We start from the raw sequence: 20,575 nt of genomic DNA, 5'->3' as shown, positions 1-20,575 counted from the left end.
TGACATTTCATTGCTTATTGTAAATGTTACTTGGAATTTCTTGTCTTGTGGTGTAGTGCTTTGTTATCTCTTCTTACTCTATATGCTTGCCAATGTCAGTGAGGACTTTTCTATTGCTTAAAAATTGTTTATTTGGTGATATCTAAGCTTAGCTTTTGGAAAATTGCATTGATTAACAAAAATTCAGTACCATTTATCAGTCAAACAGAGCTTTCTTATGAATAACCTGCACTTTTATCGTCAATTCATGTGAGTAATTGAATTCCTTATCAAAGTAAAATGCTTCACTCTTGCAAAACAGTTACAATTGATGGTAGTTCAACTTTTATCATTCTATTGACGTGTTGTCGTATACAAGTATCGGGTGCAACTTTATTCAAAGAATCTCAAATATGTATCTGAGAGTAGACACTTTTCCCAAACTACATGTGATTCTTTGAAACCATGAAATACAATCCTTTGAAATGCTAGTAGCCCATAGGATAAATTTAACATTAACATTCTTTTCATGATGTCTAATGCATCACTTGCTTGAACTGAAAAGGCGTTTAAATCAATGCGTTCATGTGAGTCTAAGGATGCACTTTGGTTCACAATTTTTGTTTAGTTTATTAAACTTTTCCTGGAAAGAGTTTCTGCTTGCCCTATATGAGAATTTCATAAGTTATTCTCAGCAGTCATTTAAATGCTACTACATTACTTAGTCATGATACATTCATACTAATTACTCAATTACACAGAGTAGAAGCATATTGAGGACAACCAGACATGTTACCCATAAAGAAGGAAATCAAAGTATGTAATCCATTGACATTTTCAATTTCTAAAACAAAAATATACATTTGAGGTTGCTAGTAAATAGTAATCAAAAACTTTGTTCTGTCTGAGACTATACTTAACACACATTCTTATAGATATACTTAGTGTGCTTGCTTGCTCCACTCCAATAATCCATGAGTAATATAAATAATGGAGTACAACATCATGAGGAAAACATTAGTGAGAAGGTAGCTTATTCATGATCATTTCATCATCACAGTTTTTCACCATACATACTCCTTTCACTCACCATACATCTGCATGCTGTCTAATAACGTTGCACCCAAGGCATTGGTCATAAATTGAGTCGATGTGATTGTAAAGCACAAGATGATTTCATCTTTTTGTGGTTTATGTACGGGTCTTGGTGATGGTTGTGTGAGTCCGTTTTGGGGATTATTCCACCCCCTTATCCTCAAAATACACTTTTCCGCACCCTTTACAAAACCCTCTCATATCTACTCTCATATTAATAATGGAGTAGAACATCATGAGGAAAAGATATATAACGAGAAGATCGCTTCTTCATGATCATTTCATTATCATGGTTTATCACCATACATACTCCTTTCAATCCCCATACATCTGCATGCTGTCTAATAACGTAGCACATTAATTGATTGCTCAGCATTAACGATTGATTGGCCGTTAAAAAATACCCCATTTGCAAAAGCCCGATCGGAAAATCACTCGCGTATAAGTCACACCAAAATCGCAAAGCCAAAGGTATATAACTCACCCCCGGGCGCACTGCGGGGCAGGTGGCAAGTCCGTGTCTCGAGGTGGCCTCCGTCTTGGGGCAGGCGGAGCTGGCAGCGGGGGCCTCTCCCTGGTGACCGTGAAGCAGGAGGACGAGGAGGCGGAGGACGAGGAGGAAGAGGAGGAGGAGGAAGTGGGGGGCGGGGGAGGGGACGGGACGGGCGGAGGGGGCGGGGAGGAGGGGGGGCGGGGGCGGAGGGGGTGGGCAGGTGGGGGAGCCGGTCATGGGGGGAGGGGGGAGCTGCGTGGAAGTCGGCCAGGTGGCGACGCCCGTCAACAGCAACAACAATGGTGGCGGGCCGGGAGGGGGAGGGGCATTTGTGGACAGCACCACTTTCCCGGCGGCCCGGCACCATCACCACCACCACCACCACCATCAGCAACACCAGCAGCTCCTGCCGGATCAGTCTGTGTCGGTGACTGGTCCCACGGAGGAGGAGTCGCTGCAGCCGAGTAAGGGAGGGCTGGGGAGGGCGTTGGGTGGGGTTGGATGCAGGTCATTTTGTATTGAGCTTCTCTCAATTCCGATGGGAGGCTTTGCTCTCCATCTCCACCAGTCAGTCCTTTCCTTTGGGAACTAGATATAAGGACTCACTGGGTGCCATGAAACCCTAAGTTGTTTTTTATTGTACCAGCCATAGAGGTTTCTGGAGTGGGTTATTGCTATACTTCCCGTGAAGGCAGGGGTCCACCATAATTTTCCTCCTCTGGTGAAGCAGAAATTAGCTGGTTCTTGAGATAAATATTGCTATGGAAACTTATTTTCATTAATGGATGTACGAAAATCTCTTTTCAACAAGTATGTCATAATTGGATGCATAACCTAAGTAACAATGTTATCTAATGTTTTTATTTGATTGTCAAATTTAATAGTAATCCATTACGTTCATGATATCTCAAACGTGCCTTCTGTTTACTACAGCAGCCTCAGATTGAAGCAAAATTGGCAATTTATTTACTATGATTGCTTATGGGAAATACAGAAAACCCAGCATAACACTACAACGGCAATGTCAGTAAACAGTCTTCTGCTGGCTTCAGTTCTATCCACTAAAACCCTCTCCAGAAACTTCCATGGTATAATATCTTTTTGTGCATCATAGGGACTTATTGTTTATGTGTATTTCTGATGCTTGCTATTTTGTAATATCCATTGTAATTTAGTTTTAATTTCTTTTTGTATTGGTAGGATCAAGTAGAGCAAGAATCCGTCACTTTCCCCGTATCCCAAGGCTTTGTAGCTATGATATTTTAACTGCGAGCCTATGTTTTTATCACCTTGGCAGTATATTTTTTTTTAAATTAGCTGACAATAGTAATGATATGTACCTATAATTGAGAAAAATTTGTATTTAAGTACATATGCATTTGATATTTTTTTGATGGCCGTATCTCACATTAATGTCATAGGCTGAGTTGAATGTATTATTCTTCAAAATCAATTAATTTTTTTATTTGAGCCTAAATTTTGTGAAAAAAAATTTCCTTCTAGCAGTAATTGCACAACATTCATTTGAAGCATGTTTGATGGGCATGCTTTATTGACACTAATTATTTTCTGATTTGACCACTTTTGAGGGAAAGAATTCCTCCCTCTGTAATATTTTCCCGCACCTACTCCAGTGTATTAGAAATTACAGTCTTCGTTCGGCTGTTATATAGATGAAGCTAATACAAAATATATTGGACGGTCATGTGAATTAAGTATCAGTGGAAAATAGTAACTTTCATTTTATTAGCGCCAGCAACTTTTATTTTACTAATGTGTGCGAATTCCTCATGATTAAGCCTGAGACAGCTCTTTATATTCACAATGAGAATACAGGCAGAGCTTTCTCTCAAATTGATCTCCAAGTGTTGTATACATCCTTACTGACCTCGAGATAATGCAAATGTATTGGAACCATGTGGGCAATTAAAGTATCTGTGTAAAATTGTGAGTAACTTTTAATTTATAAATGAGCGATTATGCATATAATTGCTAGTGAAACATCTGAAAAAGAATGAGTAACTAGAATAATGATGGTCAAAATATTATGTTAGGATTACTCTGTCTATTGAAGAAACTTTTACTGTTTTATTTTTGCTTGAAAGAAGTATTTTGTATGTATTAATTTTGTTGACATGGAAAATTCTGATATGAGTAATCTGAATTAAGCTTTTCAAACCAGGGACTTAAGAGTCAACCAATCTACTAAATGTTGTGAATCCATTGGATTCAATGCTAAAATGCCACGTTATAAATGGTCATATAAGCATAAGATAATAAGGATTTTTACTTTGTTTGTTTGTTAAACTACTGAATGCTTTTGCATCAATAGCTTGTATTAAATTGTTAATCTTGAGATTCATTTTTTTCTGAAATTATAAAATGTTGCAGTGAAATATTTTCGTGATGAAAATAATCCACCACATATTGTTACTCTGCTATTTCAATTGGGTTCTTAACTATTTGCTTTTCAAAAAATGTTTAATACAAGCAATCCTTTTCGTTTGTACAATTACAATTTCAATGGTGGATAAGGTTGAATTCTGTGTCATAACATTTAAATTACAAGGAGAATTATTGCTTGAATCCTATTTTAGACTTTTTTTTAGATCATTGTAGCAAGTAGTGAATGCAGATAGTACAAAATTATATTTTTTTCAGAAAAAAATTGGAGATAATAGAAAAACATTTATATTCTCGTGCACCTCCTTATGTAATTCATCATTATGTATAATATCTATGGCTTTGTGCTATATTTGCCATTTTCTCATACCACTGTGAATCAAGTATGTATTTTTATTGTAATTAAGTGGAATGTTTAGAATGCTAGTATTTCCATTACACTATCTTTTCCCTTCACCAAGGTTGAATATGCATGTTTATGAGTGAGTGAACTTTTAAATGATGTACTTTTCAGAATGTATTGTACATCATTCATAATTTTGTAGGTATATCTGTATAAAAATTTATTAATTTGCATGTGCTAGACATTTGTGCATGGATTTAGTAATTTCAAAGCAATACCTATCTATGCTTTAAGGAAAGATGCATTGAAATTAACACTTTTATTTGTAAGTTACGTGTTATTAGTTTAAGTTTTCCTGTGGATTCATTGGTGAATTTCACTTTAATTCACATTCATCATCTCATCTAATTATCCTTGGCAAATTCACATAAATTGTGGACCAAATATTTATTTTTTATTCATTGAAGAACTTGAGCTTATGTTTGGCACTATGATAATTGCTTCATAATCATATTAAGAATCATTTTCTATTCCTTGTTAAATTTTGCATCAAGAGAATTCATTGTTTTTACATCCAATTCTTCATTAAAATGTGCACCCTCCTAAAAAAAAAGATTTTTAATGCAGATCAGATAGTAACATTTTTTAAATTAATTTTGTTTTTCATTTTTTTTTTGTTTCTTGCATTAGATGATTGCTATTTTAATTCACATTTAGCTCATTTCAAATGTTTAATGTTTGTAAAAATTACTCATTTATTAATGTTCAAAATATTTTTCTTTTTTTTCCACAGTAGACCCAGCTCAAATCTCAGAGCTGCTCTCAAAGACAATAGCTGATGCCCATGCACGCACCTGCCTTTACACAACGGAACATATCCAAGAAATGTTCCGCAAGCCAGCAGATCTCTCAAAAGTTCTTTTCTATAAGAATATGGTGAGTTCTTTTCTAAGGTCTTTACGATAAAGTTTAATGTGTGAATATGAGATATCTTCCCTTACATATTCTACATTCATATTATCATTTTTCCAAATGAAAATGAGGTTTTTAGATTCTTAATGAAAAATTTTAATGATTTGCAATGCCAAAGTTCATGTTGTTGAAATTAGTTTGTGCATAATTGGCTTTGAGAAAAAATTGAAATTTTCTTTGAATCTGGAGCTAATAATAGTGTTATTGCTAAAAATTTGTGCTGAAGCATATGAAATCTTCTATCAATGTTAAATTGTCATATACCATTCAATCGCTGAGTCAACCCTTGTAAAGATTAAATATGCATGTTAAATATTAATATTTTGTTTAAATTGTTTGCACAAGATTATGAAATCTACTGTAATCATAACTGTACAAAGAGGGATGGAATGTGAAGTTTGAAAGCATAAACCCAGTGTTTCTTAAGTTATGATATTCACCATTACCTCATTTTTTTAGAATTTAGAATCATAAATTATTAAAATTTCATCAGAAACAGATGCCAAAATTTTATTTTTTATTGAATTTTATTAAATTATTTTTGATTTTAATAGTATTTATAATTTTATTAAATTAAAAATAAAATTATAAAATTAAAAATTATATTTCATTAAGTTTTATTAATTTTATGAAGTCAAAAAAAGGATTTTAGCTACAAAATTGGTGAACGATTTATTAATGATTTTCAGGCTCATGAGGAGCTCTGGCTGGAATGTGCCCAAAAGTTGACGTCTGTCATTCAACAAATAATCGAATTTGCCAAGATGGTGCCTGGTTTCATGAGGTTGTCACAGGTAAGTATTGCTACCAATACAGTATCCACTTTTTGTTTTTATTAGAAATTCTATAAACGGTAATCACAAAGCCCAATATTAAATTAAAAATTATCATCCAACTCAAATATCTGTTACACACTAGTTTCTTTATCAAGAAAATACATGCTTTTCCTACTCACGAAATTTGATGAGATAAGAGTGTATTGTTGCTTTGGTGGCATACAACATTGCAAGTCTATAATCCTTTGTTTTAAGTGGTCATTATCGGATGATAACAATTCTTCCTAATATTTGCAATCATTAGTGCAAACAGGGATGATCTTTCTCATGCCCCAATGTGTTTGAGCCCTGCTATTTAAAAAATTATATTCAGATTCCTTGTTTAGATAATAATGATGTGATTTCGTTGTCACAGGATGACCAAATTGTGCTGCTCAAAGCTGGAAGTTTTGAACTGGCTGTGCTTAGAATGAGCAGACACTTAGATCCCACCACTGGGAACGTGCTTCTCTACGCTGGCGACGGCAGTGGCGGTGGCACTGTGGACTCCGATGGGGGTGGGGCTATTGCTCTTCCACAGGTAATTCAGAGGTTTAATTGCAACTCCAAAGGGGTGTACCTCGGAAAAATGCATGGATCATGTATCATGCACATTTGATAACCAAAATCCCTGGACCATAATTTCAAAATATTTTCTGAATTATTCTCCTTGGTTGGGAAAAAAATCATTAAAAGCTGACTCAGCTAGCAAAAAAGTCATAGAGATATATCTGTCTTTTATAAATTCATATCCATAAAATCTAATGGCCAATATTTGCATGGTATTTTCTGAAATACACTTTTTCATTGCGATAAAATTACTAAAATCTGACTCAGCTTGCAGAAAATTCTTTGAGATATCTCTGTATATCTACTTCCTTGCAATTTTAGCTGTGATGAGAATGCCTTAGCTTATTTTTAGCGTTATAACCGAAATCTGTCAGTATTTTTTACTATTAGACTTTTTGTATTAAAAATAAGTGCTCATAGGTGTCAGTGGCAAAAAAATTAATTCATTTATGATAGAGGGGTTATATGTATACTTACAAATTTCTGTGTTTTTTTCTTGCAGGATGCCTTTTTCACCACGGATACTGCTGAAACACGGCTAGTAGCCGGCGTTTTCGATTTAGCCAGGTCTGTAGCTGAAATGAAGCTGACAGATGCTGAGCTGGCTCTGTATTCAGCATGTGTACTACTTTCACCAGGTGAGTTAGACCATATAGCAATGGTAATTCAACTGTCATTTCTGCGAACACTCACTTGGAATTGCTTTCCTTATACATTTAGGGCATTGCACAAATTTCATTTTGAGCTTAAGCTAAAAATGTTTTGAAACCCATTCTTGAGGAAGCAAATAGGTATGTGAACTGCAAATGGAAGAAATATGAATGTATCAATTTCAATATCATATTTTCCTCATGATTAATCTTAAGATTTGGGGTGCTGGAAGGTCTAGTGCGGCAGCCAATACGAATCATAACAATTTAAGCATAAAAAAGTTTGTTTGAAAATTTTATTACTATTTGTTTGCTCTTATTAAAAATACACTGAGTAAATATCAAATGCATCTAGGGCATGTGCAATACATTATGTATAACTCCTCTTCGGTAAAGGGTGCTTAAGCAAAAATATATTAATTTGTAAATTCTACTTGATTTCTTAAATAGCATGGTTTTTACGGTACCTACTTACTTATGTGACATTGCCGTTGAACACTCCAAAAGTAGTATAAAATATATATATTTTTTTTCAAGTAAACTCTTAATTATCTGGTTCCAATATACATCTGGTTTAAGGGATATACGCACTATTTTTCTTCCCTGTGAACTTATAATTTCATAAAATATTTTGAAAGCAACAATGATGAAACTCAAAAAAATATTGGTGTATATATCTCAGTAAAATTCATCCGAAAATTTATGTAATTTATCAATCCTGTATATTTTCAATTATACCAACTGAAATGCCCATATTCTCACATTTTCAATTATCCATGTTTTATGGTCTCTCCTCACATTCATTAGCACTGTATGAACCAAATGGGCGCAAAATCTTGCATACAAAAGTGGGGGAGAGGTGGGGTTTGGCAAATGATTATTTTCCTCACAAAAAGGGGTAATAAATTGTCAAAATTGTGCTTCCCAGCATGAATATGCATATTGATTTTAAGTAAATAAAATTGAGATTCTTTAAATTGTTGAGTTTGTGCATTAAAATTGTTTATTCATCTTTTTCTGCAGACCGACCGGGACTGAAAGGAGTTGGAGAGATCAGTCGATTAGGTCAAGCTGTGGCGAGAGCCTTGCGCACCGAGCTGGAGAGAAATCATAGATTACCTATTAAGGGTGATGTGTCAGTTTGTGATGCGTTGCTTGCAAAGGTTCCTGCTCTAAGGTAAGACTTGAGACTTGATGGTCCACATAATCTTTCTATAATTGTTGAGCATTGCATTTTATCTCTTAGCCCTAACCTCCCTTATTTGGATTCAGTTAACTTGAATAGTGCTTTAAATAGAGACAGAACTATTCACAATGTAGCATTAAATGTATTGTATATTAACGTTGAATGAATGATTATTTTTCATTAAATGTTTCTTCTATAAAAATAGTAACCGAGCCAGGTTGCTTCTATACTTTCTTTATATGTTAACTTCTTCAATATTTTTCTTAAAAACATCATTTTGATGCATTGTTGCTCTGTCAAAGATTTTTTTACGGGTGGCATACCTGACTGTGAAAAGGTATATCCGGGTTCCAACTCAGCTCTGCCATAAGACTTTTTCTAGGAAAATTTCTCCCTTTTATCTTCTTGATAGTTTTTGATAGTTTCTCTTTTGGAAGTCTCTTTTTGATAGTTTTTGTTTTTAGTTTCTTGAGGCAACAGTAGACCGTCATTTTATGGCATTAACCATTGCGGAGAACTAAATGTAAAACTACCTCTGTCCTTTGTGGAAATGGAATTATTACCAAACAAGGAGTCGGTTATCAGTGCACCTAAATGCTGCTGTGTTAAAAAAGTTTCATTTACAAATTAGGTGTAGATAATCATATTTAGTGTTATGGTATTTGAGTGGAAAAAAATGGGTTTAACTTGAAATTTTAAGAAGCGCAACCAAATCCATCTTAAGTGTAAAAATCCATTGTGATGCGGCAGTGGTGGACACATATGGGGGTCGTAGGGGGCACTTGCGGGGCCATCCATATAGCCAAACATTGCATGCAGAACCACAATTGTAACTTTCTTATGTCATAGGAAGGCATTGTCTTGTATTTGTGTATAATCAGTTTAACACATTCAATGCACATGCAATGCAATGGACATGCTCTGCCGGTCGGGCCGGGAGTCCTTTCTCCACCTCCGCACGTGACTAGTATCCACTTTCGAGTTTTCCGATCGTTTGTATGGCCTTCAGCAAGCTTCTCCCTTTCGAACCGTGTGCGCCATTTGTAAATAGCAATTTTTGAACGGAAGTTATGGCATGAAAACCTCTCTGTATTTTTTTTCTTATTTTATCGGCCGATTCTGACAACTGTCATGAAAATCTGGCCCGCATTGAATGTGATTAATGAAAAATTCTTAAAATTTGCATGTAACTTTTATATTTTCATTACGATTAAAGTATAGGTAGCTCAAAATATCTTTTGTACCCTTGAGTGTTTTCTATATCCACTACTGTGATGATTTAGATGATGTGAAGGCCACTATACATGGGGAATGATTTCATGCGCATGATCATGCGCATGATCATTCACCATGTATGACGGAACAATTCGCGAATGAACCTTCATGCGCATGATCATTCACTGAAAATTAGAACATGTTCTATTTTTCTCGCATGATCCTGTGAATGATCACGTGATGATTCAGCGTGATCCATTCGCATGATCATTCACCGTCTATAGCGGCCTTGATGATGTGTGGATTTACTACATGTTTTCTTCTTCCAATACTAATGATTGTAATTTTCCTTGCAGAGAACTGAGCATCCTCCACATGGATGCTTTGGCCAAATTCAAACGCTCCACTCCGCACCTCGAGTTCCCTGCCTTGCACAAGGAACTCTTCTCCGTTGACAGCTGAACGCTGGAGGGCATCATCTCTGTGAGTGGCATCGTCTCTTAATCGCTACTACCTGCCGCCAAAACTGAGATATGCGTCTCATTCGAAGAACCCCTCAGCAAACAATGTCCTCTCCTTTCCCGACCCTCTTCTTACGCTCTCCAAACACCTCATCACAAGGTTAGCACCAGAATCAAAAAAAATTTTACTTGATCTCGAGTCTTATTATCAAAGTCCAGTCTATACTGCAATAGAAGAAGAACTCCCCCACGTCACGTCTGTCATCGAAAAAGTGATCGGAAGAAGATATCGTCCGAACTTGAACTTGGGTTGTGCAACGGCCACAAGTGTGAACAGGGAGCAACTTACGGAGCGGGGTGAAAGAACACACTCAGAAGGGGAAACATTTGTGTAGAGAGCATGGAACGTAAGGAGTGCGCAAGTTTTTGATGAGTTTTTGAAGGAATACTAGGCCATAAAATATATATATGGTGTGACCTTCGTTTTAAGAGAAAAAAAAACTCGTCTGGATGAGGATAAGTCCACTGTGACTGCCAGTGGTGTACAATAATAACTTATTATATGGCAGCTGCTTATTGTGAAGGTGAACATTAATGGTGTTGTGATTATTGAGATGCTCTGTACGTTTCTTGTGATCTTACTTTCTCCCCTCCCTCCTGCTCATAATCTCATGCTTGAGCGCAGCGCACTGTGTTCGTGGGGCCATAAATATCACTTATCTCCGTTTAAAGTGGCCAATTTGGTGTTCAGTAATCATGTTAGAGGTGAAAACTTGGCCATTAGACTGTAATAGGGGAAATAGTACTAACCGGCTGGTGAAAAACTTAACTGCCATACACCTTAAATAGAATTCCATTATGAAGTAATCACACATCTTCTACCAGGCTTACTGTTCATAATAATTATTCATTTCGATTTGCTTTTTTATTAACTCTCCCATACTTCTTTTACACCTGTTAGTAAAGAAAAGATGCAGAAACTACTCTCATAGCCTTTTCATGGAATCCACATTAAACAATACAGATAGCATTACGAATGAATAATGTCAAGTCTAACTATTTGAAAACAAAATAGTAATAAGAATACCTTATGCTGATTTCAGTTGCAAGCTCCGTAATAATTTAGAACCATTCTTGCTAATACAAGCCCTGATAAGAAGTATTTTTTGCTTACTGATAATAGCCATCCTTTGTAATCTGTCACAGAAACATTTTTAAACCCTCTCAACTGTAATTAAGGAAATTTAATTCATACTTATACTCTCTGATACTGGAAAGAAAATGATAACTCAACAGGAGATGGTGGGGTAAGGGAAGGGAGAAAATCATTATGGTAAGGGGTACGTACATACATGCCTTAAATTTGAAGAGAAAAGTTAATAAAAATAAAACCATGTGTAATTACATTTGTAGTGAAGCACCATGTATGGTTGAGTTTGTATGCTTGATGCGTGGAAAGTGACTGCATGTTTGTGAATCAGCGTGCAATGAAAGCTTGCATGTATGAATGTTTTTTTTTCTGAATGATTTTGCATATGTGTTTGACTGTGCAAATTTAACAACATTGGGGCAAACTGTAATGATGAATTTAAAACATTAATCGTTGTTTAAAAGCATTTTAATATCTAGAATGGTGATACAGAATTTTATAAATTTGTTGTTTGCAAAAGCTGCAAAGAGTATATATAATATTAAATCTATAAATAAACAAATAAATATATATAAATATATATGAAATGTTGACACATATTGTACAGCCTGTTTCAAAATACTCGTTAATAGTGAATTGGTTTTAAGTGAGAAATGGCAGGTATGAAAAATTTGCAATGTAGATCACTACTGTTGGAGATTTTTTATTTGTGTACAATAGCACCAAAAGTGTGGCTGGTAAAAATGAAGCATGTTATTTGTATATTTTCTGTGTATTACAGTATGGGATTCAGTTGAACCTTCCCTCTTTGAATGACATTTTATATGAGTACGAGTGTCCCGTTTATGTTTTTATTCTGTTGAGTTGATAATCAAATTATATCATTTGCAATGCAAAGAATCAGTTTTGTACTTCCTCAAAGATCAGTAATTATCTACATATCTCATTGCATTCTCTTTGCAATTTTTTCTCATATTCCATAAATTTACATTATTTATTTACCTTTCCTTGCCATTATCCATTTTATATTATTACCCTGTCGGTGCTTGATTTATTGGTGCTTCACTTAAATGGTACTGGCCAAGAAAAATTTTAATATTTATCAAAATTTAAAAAATCAATTTCTCCTACATTTATCAGATAATTGGCACTTTAAGTTAATATTTTTGCAAAAACTTACCAAAATAATTTACCTCTTCTCTTATTCCCTGTGATGGTGGAGCTTTTTTCAATCAGTAATTTCTCAGAAATAACCTTTTCATATGATTTTTTCTTCAAATGTCATGATCATGGAGCATATTACTTAAAATTTGAGTGCTGAAAGTCTGTGCACATTCTAGGAAAAGTGGTATTCTAAAAAAATTATACAAAATCTGTTAAGGAGGGAAGGTTGGCTAATACATCCACAGTTGTTCAGATCTGTTGTGTTGAAATTCTACTCATGAGACGCAAAAACCCTTATTGGGTTTATAGTGCTTCTGAAATCACTGCCACACTTATAAAATCTCCAAACTAGCCATTGCTTCTATATAAAAATGCAACTTGTACATTGCTGTCACCAACCTTAAAGTTATAATGCCTAACTAACCTTTTTTCTTCGAAGATTTTTGTTTAGCATGTTTTAAGTGGTATGATAAGCCATTTATTACTTTTGTTTTTAAGATTGTTTTGTATAATATTCTCTTTGTGGAATCCTATCTGTTCTGTATAGAATGTCCATTTAATGAAAGTACCTGTAAAGTTTCCTCCCTCACATACCCTATGATCAGAACAAGCGCTATGATCCAATTTTATAGAAAATGCATTAATCTCAGTGTCTTCTTTTTGACATATTTAAAGATGAGCAAGAATTAGTAAACAAAATGTTGTTTGTCTGACAAATAAAAGTTAATCTTTTATTGTAGTTCCAATACGACAAAATGAAAGATTGTGGACATTTTGTGAATGCATCATAATATTGCATACTTCTTATAAAAGGAGATGACTGAACACAGGTTGCCTTTGTTGACATTAGAAGGGCAGTTTTTATGCAAAAAAATGAACTTTGACTGAATGTAAAATTACATACAAGGAACTGTAAAAAAAAAAGTGTATCTAATATCAATTGTTCATCATTCTAACAGTCATCAAGCTGTGGAAATGTCAAAGGAGATTAAAAGAAACAATATGCATATTGAACTTGTGAAATTGTGCATAGCTAGCTGGAAAATTCTCTTAGTGTGGCTGGCTGTGGTATGTGCTACCTGAGGTTGCGTGATTTTTCGACAAGTATGGGGACCCGACTTGACATCTGGGTCGATAAACCTTATGGTTGGAGAGGGGCGACATATATTTTTTTTTAATAATAATGATAATGTTGACCTTGCATACGCACATCACACAACTTTGTATGCATCGGGATTGCCTCTCTCTTTCACGTAAATGTGTCATAATGACTCATCCTCAGAGACCATACCCAAAAAAAAGTTGGCAAAACATTGTGAATGTCTTTACCATAGTGCTTAGTTTCATCATTGTTATATCATACTGACTCATTTTTATTTTTATCATCATTATTATTATTATTATTATTTTGTACTTTTTACAATTGCCATAATGATGTTCAATTATTGTGACACATGACAGAGGGAAAGAGTACTAAAAACAGTATGAAAATAATGGAATAGTCGCGTCCCAATGCTAAGTATATATATTTTTCCTTGATTGATTCCCATGTGTCTAGCAGGTGGACAATTCTCATGCCAGGTAACTTATAGGTTGTGGGTCAGTTGGCTATTTATTACCCTTCCTCATTTATGTTGTAGTCACTGTATTGAAAACAGGCATTCTGGGACATTTCAATTAAAGTGGTATTTTGGCTAGAAATACAGAAGTGTGTTGAATTATTTGCTTGGGTGATACCAAGCTGTACATCTCAATCACCCATTACCCCTCTATTGGTTTTCGTATACAATTTTCAGTTTTTTTTTTAGTGAAGCAGTCTTTCTTTTCTTGAATTTACAAAGAAATAGTTTGAAAGAAATGACTTGTGCCACAAGGAGAGACTGCAGAATATAGAATATGATTTTATGGTTTGTATTTACAAAGAAATAGTTTGAAAGAAATGACTTGTACTACAAGTACTTGTTGTACAGAATATTGAATATTATTTTATTGTATGAATTTACAAAGAAATAGTTCAAAAGAAATGACTGGTACTACAATATATTGTTCTACTTGTTCTACAGAATATTGAATATGAATTCTACTCGTACCCATTTTATTGTTTGAATTTACAAAGAAATAGTTCAAAAGAAATGACTGGTACTACAATATATTGTTATACAGAAAATTGAATATAATTTTATTACATGAACTTATGAAAAAATAGTTTTAAAGAAATGACATGTAGTACAAACAAGGAAAGGCTGCAAAATATTGAATATAATTTTATTGTATGAATTTACGAAGAAATATGTAGTTTGAAAGAAATGACTTGCACTAAAGTACTTGTTCTACAGAATTTTGAATTTAATTTGATAATATAAATTTACAAAGAAATAGCTTGAAAGAAATGAATTGTGCTACAAGTACTTGTTCTACAGAATACTGAATATGATTTTATTGTTTGAATTTACAAAGAAATAGTTCGAACGAAATGACTTGTGCTACAAGGAGAGGCAGCATAATATTGAATATAATTTTATTGATTCAATTTACATAGAAATTGTTTGAAACAAATGAGTTGTGCTACAAGGAGAGACTGCAGAATGTTGAATATGATTTTATGGGCATCTTTAGCCATGAAGATTTTCAGTAGTTCATATAATGATAGTTCCATTTATCTCCCTTCACAGAATGCTCACTGCATTACAGTTGGGATTTTGACTGGATTCATCCAGCTCAGGGCTTTATAGGCTCAGGGACTTATAAAAAATATTGGGGGGGCCCATATCGGAGGTTTTTCCCCGGGAAGAGGTTAAATTCAAAGTGTGTCGCAGCGCCGAAAAGCTGTCATGATTCACACCACCTGATTCAGTTAACCTGCTTAACCGTATAATTATTTGTTTTAACACATTGTTGCATTTATTTTAAAAGGTAACTATCGTCAAACATGGGAAAAAAATTACCAATATATTTTTGTGATTTCACAAAGCATAATATAACTTAATTATTTTCTTTAATTATTGAGGGGGCTCCGCCCCCCCAAACGAATCTTTGAGGGGGCTCGGGCCCCCTCAGGCCCCATGGAGTCGGCGCCACTGATCCAGCTGGAATGTCAATCTTGATTCCAGCTGCATCCTGGCTTGCATTCTAGGTTAGATTCCTGCTGCAATTTGAAAGATTGATTCAAGGTGAATTTTGGCTGTCACAGCCTGTTGTTAAGCTGTAATCCACATCTGGAATTCAGACTGCATTAATACAATTTCTCTTGGAGGAATCTAACAATTGGCCAGGTCGGCAATTGATGCACTTGTATAATCCACATTATTTATTTATTGAACCCGACTGGTTTAATGGTCATGAATCATCCTCATTGGTAAGTATGTATAACTTCGTATATTTGAAGTAGTGTGAACAACTTCAGGATTTGGTTATTGGAGTATGAAATGCAAGCTTTGAGAAATCAGGAAAAATGACATTTCACTTTAACTTCCTCACAGAAGGTTTTATTGTCATGTGTTATTATATACACCAAGGATGAAGATTGCCATAAAAAATATTCACGAAACCAAAAGATTTTTTGGCAAAGCCAAATATTTTTTCATAATGATCAACCAGGGTCTTCAGTTTGCTGGCCACACGTGTCAGCTAGGTACACCACAAAGCCATTTTCTCAGAGCAAATTTCGGAATGGGTTTTACCATACAACAGTACACTTCAACTTCTGCAGATGGTCTAAAACCATTGGCTGTGCCAGGGGTGGTCCATGGTGGGCCTGGGCCCACCTAAATTTTTTCAGGCCCACCCATATAAGACAGATAATATTTTTTTATGGCAATCTTCATCCTAGGTGTATATAATAACACAAGACAATAAAACCTTCAGTGAGGAAGTTAAAGTGGACCAATTTCAGAATTGAAGTCCTAAGTTAAACTTTATTTTGTAAAATTAAAATAAATTGTATACAGTTATAGACACATGAAAAACCATGATCCAGGATGGATCTAGGATTATTTTCTGGGGGGGGGGGGGGGCACAAGAGTCTGACAGGCAAACGGTTTTCTCATATTTGAGATTAAAAACAGAATGCAACAATTACTGTACGCAATATTCTCTTTATTTTAATATGAAAGTCATTAGTATGATATTAAACCATTTAGGCTCTGTAGTATACAAAACAAAACGAACTTAATTATAACAAATTAAAAATCTTGGGTATTTTTCATATGGGAGTGAGGGTTCATGCCCATGTGCCCTCCCCCTAAATCCTGCCAATAAAAACCACTCCTTTAATTATGTATTTTATATATTAACTCCAAAACATAAAAAGATACACTGGGAGAGGATTTATGACATATTCATCCACCTTAACTCGAGGTTAGGCCTGCCCATTTTATAATCTGGCCCATCCATATGACAAATACTAAAGCCACTGCTGTCTGAGACCCTATCATTTCCTGACCACCTCTGTATATTGGCTATGCTAGCACATACGACTGTTCATATAACATAGATAGAGATAAACAACTGCCCCATTTTTTCAGCTTCCAGCCAGATGATCACTTTGCAGGCCAACACTGTGAGGGAAGGCTAAGGGGATCATGCGGAAAGAAGATTGCACAGCTAAGATCACAAGAGCGATTGCTTTTCGCGACGGGAAAAGTGATCTCGATAGTGATTACTTTCGCGACGAAAAAAAATGATCGTGTGATTCAGGCTGAAGGAAAAAAAGGTGACTGACTCGGATGCTGTAAGCACACCCACCTTTTCCAGCGAGAGGGGGCAGAAAGGGACCCTCTATCTCTCAGGGAGGGTTTGGGGGATAAAACCCCCCCAGAGCTCAGAGAAATTTCAAGTTTAATCCATTTTATTTAATCGGACCAATATTACCAATAGAATTGACTAAGGATTAATAAAATATCCCTCAGAAAACCGTTAAACTCACCATTTTGAACCATTTATCTTTAAAATTCCAAAGTTTATTAATCTAGCACCTACTGCTTACCCTGGTGAGTATTCCATACCCACACACACCCCAGCATTAGCTGCACCTAAATCCCCCCAGCCTTAATTCCTAGCTGCGCTCCTGCTATGTCTTGCACAGTTCTACCAGGGAAGAGTGTGACCATATTTTGTTTATCTTGTATCATGTTAGGCACAATGTGGTGTAATACAAGTAAAATTTGACATTGTGTAATATTTCCAGTGAGTTTTATTTTGACACGCGTTTCGTTGCTACAAACACACTTGATAATCTTGTTTGCAGCAACGAAACAATTGTGGTTAAAAAAACGATACATGTATAATGAATGATAAAGTTCACTTATACATACGGAAGATACAGGTTATTGTGAGGTGCAAATACGATACTTATGCAATCGATGGATATTAAGGAAAAATATAACAGATATCGGAGCAAAACAACCATATTCAGCTCGTGGCGGTCAAATCTAGTCGTAGAGTAACAATAACAAAACACACTTCCACACTTCATCACCAATGTTTCGGCCATTTTGTAAAATTACGTCACCGACGCTAGCGCCGCTAGTGGCGCAAAAACTTCGGAAACAGATTTGATACGTATTTAAAAAGGATTTGGAAATCTAGATTTGATGTATTATGAAATCACCCTAAAATACAGATTTGATCCTTTTTGTGTTTGTAGGGAATATTCAAAATAATATTCGGTGGAAATATTTCAATGTCCAATTTTACTTACATATTATGTTTGCATGTGTGCTGCGGCGGACTTCAACTCAGAATGTATTTCATTGAAGTGTGCGCCAGGCTAGAAATAAGTGTTGAGAGCTGGAAGCTATCATGTATGCACATTTTAATCTTAATTATTCTTCTGTGCATCAGAGCCCTCCCTCTTCAGTGCATCGCTACAATATATTAAGATCAAGTTGAATCTATTCTCCCTTATATGTATGGGTGACACACTCACTAACTCACGAACACAAATTCCCGACCACTTCCAGAAGAGCTGGATGATTTGGCACACAGGTTAGGGACTGGATATGATCCGGAGAAAGATTTCCGAAACAGGAAGTTTCTGTCACCCGCCATAGCAACGACGTTAAACAGGTGAAAATTTAGCTACCCTGACAAAAATAAACTCCACCATGGTGGGTACAGGAAGGGTACAGGAAGGGTGGCATCCTTCATGGTGGGTAGTTACCCTTGCACAACCCACGCCCTACCCACCATTAAGGGTAAGGGAAGGAGAGAAAAATCCTTCGTGTACCCTTCCTTGGAACTCCTTCCCTTACCATCCGTGTACCCTTCCTCTACCCACCATTAAGGGTAAGGGAAGGAGAGAAAAATCCTTCGTGTACCCTTCCTTGGAACTCCTTCCCTTACCATCCGTGTACCCTTCCTCTACCCACCATTAAGGGTAAGGGAAGGAGAGAAAAATCCTTCGTGTACCCTTCCTTGGAACTCCTTCCCTTACCATCCGTGTACCCTTCCTCTGCCCACCATTAAGGGTAAGGGAAGGAGAGAAAAATCCTTCGTGTACCCTTCCTTGGAACTCCTTCCCTTACCATCCGTGTACCCTTCCTCTACCCACCATTAAGGGTAAGGGAAGGAGAGAAAAATCCTTCGTGTACCCTTCCTTGGAACTCCTTCCCTTACCATCCGTGTACCCTTCCTCTGCCCACCATTAAGGGTAAGGGAAGGAGAGAAAAATCCTTCGTGTACCCTTCCTTGGAACTCCTTCCCTTACCGTCCGTCAACCCTTCCTCTACCCACCATTAAGGGTAAGGGAAGGAGAGAAAAATCCTTCGTGTACCCTTCCTTGGAACTCCTTCCCTTACCATCCGTCAACCCTTCCTCTACCCACCATTAAGGGTAAGGGAAGGAGAGAAAAATCCTTCGTTTACCCTTCCTTGGGACTTAGCATTTATAACTGAAGAAAACATATCCTGGAAGACTCTCCTTAGCTACTTTCACCTGCTAAAGAGTATTGAGTTCCGTACAAGAACGTAAGCAGTCTTTGAAAGCAAAGATAGACGGGCTACACAACTAATCTTTATAATTTCCTTAAGGAAAACAATAATATACATATTCAGTGGCGTATCTAGGGGTGGGGTCCGGAGGGTTCGGACCCTCCGCCCCCCCGAAGTATAAAAACCCAATCATTTTCCTTCATAATAGAAATCAAAATATTGAAAAATAATGAATTTAAAAAATATTTCTTTGACTATTGAAGTTTTTTCGATTATGAAAAGTGTTTGAATAAGTTGAATTCCAATACTTACTATCCTGTTTTTCAAAACTTTTCCCACCTGGTTTTGGACCCCCCCAAACGAAATTCCTGACTACGCCACTGTACACAATAGTTTCTGTAATTGTGTGAAAAAAGCTCATTTAGAAGTTCTTCCATTCACGTTTTAGGATGTAACCTATTTGTGTGGCTGACAATGAGACATCGCTAGAGTGATGTTCAGTATCAGAATGCCGATCTTATTTTCTGAAACGAAATAGGTGTGGTAGAAAAAAGTCACAGCTTTCTTCCACATAGGCCCGGGTGCGAATCTCATCTTAAGATTTTGTAGTATAAGTTCCGTTGAGAAACTACACCTGTCAAGTATCTAGATAGCCGAGGTTGCTAAGTCTATAGTTCGTGATCCTGTAATAAGTAGGTCCTGGGTTCAAGGCCACGTGAAGGCTAATTTTTGTGTGCCCTGTAACTTTAGAAATCACTGTTGCAACTCATCCCCATTCGTTTAATTTAGTTTATTAGCGATTTTTTAAATTTTTATGTTAATTTATGGATTTTTTAGTTTTTATTTTATCCTACCCTTCCTGTACCCTTCATTGAGGCTGGCCAAACCCTTCCCGTACCCTCCAGGAAGGAGAGGGCGTACCCACCAATGTTCTAAAATACCCTTCGTGTACCCTTGCTGAAGGGTACAGGAAGGGTACACCTATCCTTCCTGTACCCACAATGGAGGGTAAACCTCTCCTTAATGGAGGAGTTTATTTTTATCAGGGTATGATGCATTCGGCGTAACTTTGTGATTACGAACAGGAAACAATAATTCCAAATGCCCACAATGTTCTCCACTGTATGTGGGAAGCAGTTTGTTTTCGTCA

The 20,575-nt window shown here is 36.0% G+C and overlaps 1 protein-coding gene across 1 annotated transcript in view; it reads left to right on the top strand.

Annotated features, from left to right (window-relative positions):
* Positions 1 to 14,197, top strand: part of LOC124165239 (probable nuclear hormone receptor HR3) — a 203,209-nt gene extending 189,012 nt beyond the window's left edge. The window contains exons 5-10 of the mRNA XM_046542545.1: positions 5,107 to 5,249; positions 5,975 to 6,079; positions 6,477 to 6,641; positions 7,173 to 7,308; positions 8,344 to 8,497; positions 10,078 to 14,197. Of these exons, the coding sequence (XP_046398501.1) occupies positions 5,107 to 5,249; positions 5,975 to 6,079; positions 6,477 to 6,641; positions 7,173 to 7,308; positions 8,344 to 8,497; positions 10,078 to 10,183 (809 nt within the window). The 3' untranslated portion in view covers positions 10,184 to 14,197. The remainder of the gene's footprint in view (positions 1 to 5,106; positions 5,250 to 5,974; positions 6,080 to 6,476; positions 6,642 to 7,172; positions 7,309 to 8,343; positions 8,498 to 10,077) is intronic.
* Positions 14,198 to 20,575: the final 6,378 nt, after the last annotated feature.

The sequence above is a fragment of the Ischnura elegans genome, chromosome 9 (assembly GCF_921293095.1).
Source record: "Ischnura elegans chromosome 9, ioIscEleg1.1, whole genome shotgun sequence".
In the NCBI taxonomy this organism is placed as follows: domain Eukaryota; kingdom Metazoa; phylum Arthropoda; class Insecta; order Odonata; family Coenagrionidae; genus Ischnura; species Ischnura elegans.
This window is presented reverse-complemented; position numbering and strand designations above follow the sequence as displayed.